Genomic DNA, 7944 nt, shown 5'->3' on the forward strand with positions numbered 1-7944 from the left:
TTCTCTCAATGGGAAGTTCTTCAGCCTTCAAATCAAGATCAAAGATTGAAGGGGCTCTATCGGCGTTTGGAATGGTCTCTAGGACATCCTTAGAGTTACACGACCACTTAGTCAATCGGAATCTGCCCTTTTGAAGCATTTCGCAGAGCTGACTTCTTAAATCGATGGCAGCACAGGAGGATTGCACAGATTTCAGACAGTCGTCAACGCAAAAGTTCTTCAGGACTGTATCGATCATCTGATGGGAGAAATTTCCAATATTGTCTTGAGCAATCTTCCCGGTGCAGAAGTTTGCACAACTCGGTGACGAGGTACTACCAAAAAGGTGGACTTCCATCCGGTATTCAATAGGCTGTGCATATAAATCATCGTTTGGTCTTAAGGCATCTGAATCCAGGGGGCCAACTTTCACTTGATGGAACATAGCTTCGATATCAGAAACCAGGGCGACTGATTCTTGACGAAATCTTTGAAGAACACCGAACAAACTATTGGTCAAATCAGGGCCGTGTAATAACTGATCGTTCAGAGAAGTACCCTTGAACCGTGCAGCACAGTCAAATATTACTCTTAACTTGTCTGGCTTGTGGGGATGGAAAACTGCATGGTGTGGTAGGTACCATAAGGGCCTGGGGTACTTTGCTTAGCATAACCTTTTGCGATGTAGTCGTTAACAGCTGCTTTATAGTGTGCGAAGAACTCTGGATCTCGATGAAATCTCTTTTTCAACAAAGACAATCGCTGCTCAACTGCGACTCGGTTATTTGGAAGGTAAGGAGGTTGCTGTCTCCATGGAAGGGCCACTTGATAACGTCCGGAGACCCTTCTGACAGAAGATTCCATGATTCCCAATGCTCTTTCGTCTTCAACGGACATGGCGACTTTAGAACTAGCTATCGAATCAGCAAAATCAGTTTCCCAGAAGTTCTTAACTTGCAGCAGTAAGGTTTCGTCTCTGGAGTCGCTTTCATCATTCAAACGCACAAAGTTCACACAGAAACTGCTTTCCTTATTGACCTTCACAGTTGTTCCTATAAGGGTCCAACCTAACAACGAACGGATGGCCACCGGTTCACCTCTACCGCCGCGCCTCTCTTCGAGCACCCAAAACGCTTCGGGGACGTTACACCCTATCAGCACTCTCACTTCCTTGTCGTCGATCTCTGGGAGTTCGATGCCGTTAAGGTGCGGCCATTTAGTGACATCATGATCTCTTGGAATACTACACTCAGATATGTTTAGGCGATCGACGGTCCACGCCCTAGGTACTTCAAGGCTGGAATCTCCGTTGATTGAGCCAACGATTAGCTTAACTTCTACTTAACTTCTAGGCCAGATCTCTCGCTGTTCTTGCTTTCTTGGGTTGTTAACATGAAACTTCGTGGTTGCCCTGTGATCCCCAATTCATCAACCAACTTCCTGTCACAAAGGGTCACATCAGAGCCGTTATCTAACAGGGCGTACGTTTCTACCATTTTACCGGGCTGATTACCACGCACCCTAACAGGAACAATTCTTAGACGGACTTTATCAGCTATATGGCCAATACCATTCTGACCATTCACACCAGCCCCAATGACATGACTCTGGCTGGACAATTCTGTTACAACACCCGAGGTCGAACTTTCACTATGGCCGAGCTCCTGATCGGCACGGCGACTATCTTGTGTCCCGTGACCAACTGGAAGAGGCTGAACTGGTGGATGGAGAACGGTCATATGCTTCTTTACACAACCCTCGACGTAACAACCACTTCTCTGCATGCATCCCTTGGCCATATGGCCTATTTTGAAACAGTTCTCACATAACCTCGCATCTCGAACGATCCTAATACGATCTCTGTACGATTTGTTCTTAAATTGTTCGCAGTTCCACAGCTGGTGCATACCATGGCAAACTAGACACCTTTTAAGCGAGGCGTTAATCCTGAATTTATAAGACAGTCTTCGGTCCACTTTCACACCTTCAACTTGTGCACTGGGAGATACCGGTGCTCTGAACCCCCCTTGGGTGGCATAGGTAGTCATTTTTGCTCCGGGATTTGAAGATTTGTTTCTTGGATTGCCCTTTTCTTTGTCGTTAGTTAATGCACCTCCAAAAACTGGATTGTTGGCCACTCACGCCTTGGTAGTGACAAACTGGGAAATGTGATGAATTCTCGGTCGCTGACCGGTTTGCTGGATACTGTCTGCGATCTCAAGCCACTTCGTTTTCAGGTGAAAGGGGAGCCTGTCAACTATTCTTCTCAGATTATCGCGCTGTTAATCTGGTCCAAGTACCCGATTGATTCTAATGCGTTCTGGCAATCCCTTAGCTGATCTGCAAAGGCCAGTAGTCCCTTTTGGTCATAAGGCTTCACGGGTGGACCATGAGTTATTTGGTTTAAGTGGGCTACGGCAATCTTGAATGGATGCCCAAAACGATCTTGCAGCAGGGCACGTGCAGTCTGGTATCCAAATGCAGGATCCATTGAAACACAGCTCTTGATAGCATTTCTAGCTGCTCCCGTACAGTACTGAAGAAGAAATGACAACTTCTCACTCTCATCGGACGCATTTTTCTCGATATTGCTCTCAAAGGAGCGAATAAAGTTCCAAAACTCAAGCGAATTTCCATCAAACTTGCTGAGTTCGGGTTTAGGTAAGGCAAACCCTTGCCTAATCGTTGACACCACAGATTGAAACGTTTGCTGCTGGAGCTGTATCATTTCCTGTTGCTGCTGCAGTAACTGCTGAAACCTTGCCTTTGGGCGGAGAAACCTCATTGCAAGATCTAGTTGATGGAGCCTCACAGCGATTCAGTACTCGCGGCCACACAGGAGCAGCCGGATTCAAAGTGACACTTGTACCTGGTAAAGGTGCAGACATTTTCTCTTCTTTGGCGTCTGCAATCAAGTAAACCGACTCATAAGCCCTTTCTGGCTCAAATAGTGACTTCTCCTCGGTAGCCTGGGAAGGATCCACAATTTGTTCTACGCAATCTTCCTCCTCTAAGATATGGGCCCTTAGGGTGGCTCGCTCAACTTCATTCTCTGCTTCTAGGATCTCCTGCTCTCGCTGTAGGGCATCCCTTTTCTGTTGCAGTTCCTTCTTCTTCTTGAGTTGATTCAACTTTAGTTTAGCGATGGCCCTTTCTGCCTTAGCTACTTTTATTTTTACACTCAAGCGCGAATCCATGCTAGAACCAGAGTGATGACTTTTATTCGAAGTCAACGAGAGTCCATGCTGGCTTACAGAATCACTCGGTAGAACATCAGAACATGGCTCCTCGTTCCGGACACTATTTAACCACTTGTTAACACGCTCACAAAACTCGTGCTTCCTCTGGAGTTCAGAGTCAAAACTAGTAATTGCTACTTGCAGCTCTTCGGAATCATCTATGGCATCAATGTACGTGATGTGTGCCTGCTCAAATTTAGTAAACGGTAACTCCAAAGCTCTAAGTTTCTCTTCGATAAGGTTGACATTTCTGCGACGCCTCAGCAAAGGCTCGATATCCTGATAAATTCTGGTCAAATGACCCTTGTATGCGGAACGCGAATCTTTCAAGGCACTCTTTTCCTTCGTCGGAACTTCCTGAGTTGGCATATTGCCACTTGCACAAACACCGTCAACCACTGAACTGGCATCCATCGCCTTCAAACGGGTGGAACGAACACAGTTGTTGAATGAATGTACGGTCGTAAATCCTTGTTGCTCGCATTTAAACACCACTTTTTGAATACGCTATTTAATTCTTGCAACTGCATGCGATTCAACTGAAAAACACGATAAACGATTACATAAATTATTCTAAAGGTAATGAACAGAAAAGCGCAACGGAAAACACAAGACAAGTACTTACAAACTGTGATGCGAATTGAGATAAGCCAGAAGGCTGCCAAGAACGGTGAAAACAGAGACTAACGCAAATCTAGAACTTTAGAAGGATAATGGAACGACCGAACTTGGAAGAGAAAATTATGCGTAATAACGCCGAAGCAAACTTATATACCTACAAAGTAACGTGCAAAAAAGACTACAGCGAATAATTACGGTATACTAGTTAACACCTAGACAGAATTACAACGCATACCCGCAGCAATACACACCTGACAACGAACAACGCAATCAACACATAAAAATTTCCTATTCTAGTTGCTACAATATATACTCATTTGCATATCATTACTTAATCCCCCGGGATGATATTTACAATTCAAATGGCACGTGAATAGTATAATATTCATTCCTGGGTATTGTTATTCATGACATTATAATAAGGTATGGGAAATCAATCTGACCTTCCCCAAGCTACCCAAGCCATACGCCACCGAACGGACATCCAAACACCCAGACAGCGATCTCGGGAAACACGCCCTCTCCCAATCCTTATCCCCTCTCCCTAAGCGTAAAGCATATGTCCTAAAGAGTCTACTATATGTTCATTTCTGGTCTATCCCAACGAAACACCCCCGGCAATTGGGGAGAATGTTCCTTTTATTATTTCTTTGTCTTTTTTGTTCACAATTTGCCTCCTAGTGCTAGTTTCCTTTCATTTCATTAAGGCACATAGTTTAGAAAGCCAGAAAAAATCCTCTCAAAGCATCAAAACATATGTAGTCTTTGCCAGCATCAGAAGGAAGATCTGCCAACCTGGCAGCTGTACCTGCCGGATTAATCACTTGCTTTAACTTGATGTAGTGCAAAGCCGTTTCACTTCTCTTCCAGCCAACATGATCCATAATTGCATGAAGATCTACACCCGCCAGAGCCATAGAGACTGCCGCCCCACTATGAAAACCATGAAGAGTGAAGTGTTCACCTGTTAGCTGCTGTCGTAAAGACACAGAATAAACATTCAACCTCGTCTGGGCCGCCTGAGAGGTCATGCATTGAGAAGACACTGTCCCTGTCTTAGAAAGAGGACGCAAAAGGTAGCCCGAACCAAGCTTTATTCCCAGAAGGCCACAAATGCGAACGTAGAGCTCCAGGCCACCCACAGGACACACCATCTTATAAGAATCCCTCTTGAAGGCGAAGACATGCCTGTCGCCCAAACGCAAGGTCTTGGTCCAGATATGGTTGAGTAGGAAACCTGAGTTATCCGGAAAACGCAAAATATCACCAGTTTTCAACTGTAGAAGATCAGCCGCCCGATCCTCTGCAAAGAATAACGCCTTGAACAGCGCCTGGTCGCGTGCCAAAACAAAGATTTGCGAAGGTTCTAAAGACGAGCTTTGCAGGAGCCGAGTTCCAATATGCCGAGAAATCACTGCAAGATCAGCCAGGAGAACCGGTTCCACCTGACGAGGGGCAATTCTTGACTTTAACTGTTCCTCTTTTATGTCTGCCAGGTACTTTTTTACCGTTCCGCACGCCGCCGGGTTACCCACCCCCAGAAGCGGCTGCCAGTTGGGACCCTTAACCTGCGTGGCAAAAATGGAACGCAACTTCCCTATCAAGGCGTCTACTGTTCCAAATGCAAGGCGCCTGGGACAGCTACAGTAGGGCTGTAAACTCGTGGTGTGCCTGGACCGTACACAATCAGGCAGATGAACAAGCGTTTTACCATTACAGTCCTTCCATACCAGAAAAGCTATAATATCCGAAAGAAGAGCAGAAGCCAATGACTTAGGGGATGATAAACTAGACAGAAAACTCTCGAGCTCCTTCTCCAAATAATTCTTCTGCCTTGAATAGCTCAAGGAAGAGTGTTGTTTGGATAGCTGCCGCAAACATTCGCCAATCATTGTCTCATCAATCTCAACTCTATGAGGAGGATCTGGGACAAAAACAAGCCTCATTAGCATATGCGCATTTGGGGTAAACAGCTTTGGCACCTTGGGTAGCGGCTGAAAGAAAGGAAAAATAGAGATGCAGAAAACACACGTAAACACAAATTCTAGGGGCAAAAAACATCTTCTATTATTTGTTTTTCCCCTTTCCTTTTCCCTTCTTCCTTACCTTCTACCTAGTGCACAAATCTATAAAGGGGATCACAAAGAACTGATCAGTAACGACCCCCAGAACAAAATGATAAACGCACAAAACAGAAAGTGTCCTGCCTAGAATCAAGATACCCGAAAAGCCCACAACGAACGAGGACACGGAACTCTCGTGTAACGTGACCTCGATGGTGCCTGAAGGACACCTATGTTGCCCACTGTACCCAGACAGATGCCAGCCGAAGAACGGGCCATCAGCTCCGCCTACCAAAATGGACGCGGGAAATATACTGGAACAACCACAGTGAAAGGAATTCCAAAACGATAGAGGAACTTCAGGACTGGACCTAGAAGAGCAAACGGCGGGAAAACATAGGGATTAGACATGTTGTCCTTCTCCCCCAAGTCCTGACAGAACAGGTTTACACCTTGAGAACGCGGGCTCAAGGGAGGAGAGAAATGAGGCAGCTGAACCCCATCCCTGCCACAAGCTGCATTGGAGTCCAAGGCCATGAGGTCAAAGGTGTGACCCGTTATGCCACCAAAAGCCTGCTCCACTTGTGCCCACGCACTCAAGGACAACTTGGAGTCAGATAGGCAGATCGTGCGAGAAGGGCTATCAGCGCTGTTTTCTCTTGAAGAGATGTGAAAAAGATTAAGTTGCAGGTTGCGGGCTGCCAAAACGAAGAAAAGGTCCTTAGTAGCGTTCGTTAATTCCAGAGACTTCCTACTCCCTTGACCATACTAGGAATCAATCAAAACCTGGCTATCAACAAACGCATCTACGCGACAGTCCCGCACACATTTTGGAGCGGCCCTGATGGAATTTACTAAGGCCAGCATTTCCTTCGTGGAAATATTCAACCCCTTTTGGCAATCACCCCAGTAATTGCGTAGCGCTTGTTCACCGGATTCCTCATGAAAGACGGCGCCCCAACCATACCCTGAGGCATCCGAAGACACAGAAAGTCCCAAATGTCTTTCTTCTCTCCAGGGGACGCACTCTCTCCACGTATCTAGGAAACGCCAATGAATTACCTCAGATCTCAAGGCCTGAGAGAGGGGAACCAGCCCATTGGACAAAGCGGACGCGATCGCATGACTCATCTCCCTTATAAACAACTTTGCAGCCGGTACAGCCAACGACAAAAAAAAAATTTACCCTGGAGCCATTCCAGACTCTTAATATCCACGGATTTCTTACAAGGCAGTATCCTTTCTCGCCAGGATGCCCAGGCTACATTGTTGCGCTGCGGTATGATAAAGGCTTGCTTTACAGAATCCACCAGAAAACCCAAGTACTCTACGGAAGTCATGGGATACAGAACTGACTTGCTAATCCCAATCGTATACCCAGGCACAACCAGCACTGAAAGGACAACAAATATGGCAGCCGTCGCAGCCTTAACTCTGAATTCTTCCCGCCTATCAGAGTAGAGGATCGACTACGGGCCAGATTCCGTTAGCAGCTCCCCATTAAGGCCATTAAGGCGAGCAAGGTATACCTTGCTCTCTGAGAAAACCCGATACTGCCAGACCTGTTGTGTGGTAGACATACCGAGACATTTTCCACCCGAAGGGAAGAGTGGTGCACACAAACCATAAACCACCCCATTCAAAACCAAAATATGTCTGGGAGCTCTCCGACAGCAAAAGATGGTCGTACCCTGACTTCTCGTCACATTTGGTCATAAACAAGCCTTTGTGGAGGAATCTCAGAACATCGGACAATCTAGCCAGGGTAAAAGGCGAATCTTTCATCCATAAGTTTACGAACCGCGCAATGAACTCATCAGGGTCCCTCAACCTTAGCGTTCCTAGCGGTGGCTCAACACCCGACATCAACACATCCTTCCAATGTACCTGTAACTGCTGCTTTCCCTCCCAGTCAGAAACTCCATCTACACTAACCCAAGATTGGGATACTCTGGGTTGCAAAGAGATGACCTGCTCAACAAACTCCTCAGCCCCTTCCCTAATTCCGCTTCCAACTCCACAAATTTGCAGTTTCTTAAAGG

General features: G+C 46.3%; 1 protein-coding gene across 1 annotated transcript in view; it reads right to left on the minus strand.

Moving 5' to 3' along the window:
- Positions 1 to 424, minus strand: part of LOC138055316 (uncharacterized) — a 2118-nt gene extending 1694 nt beyond the window's left edge. The window contains exon 1 of the mRNA XM_068901288.1: positions 1 to 424. This exon is cut by the window's left edge and continues 1694 nt beyond it. Coding sequence (XP_068757389.1) covers positions 1 to 424 — 424 coding nt within the window.
- Between the last annotated feature and the right edge of the window lie 7520 nt (positions 425 to 7944).

The sequence above is a fragment of the Montipora capricornis genome, chromosome 1 (assembly GCF_036669925.1).
Source record: "Montipora capricornis isolate CH-2021 chromosome 1, ASM3666992v2, whole genome shotgun sequence".
In the NCBI taxonomy this organism is placed as follows: domain Eukaryota; kingdom Metazoa; phylum Cnidaria; class Anthozoa; order Scleractinia; family Acroporidae; genus Montipora; species Montipora capricornis.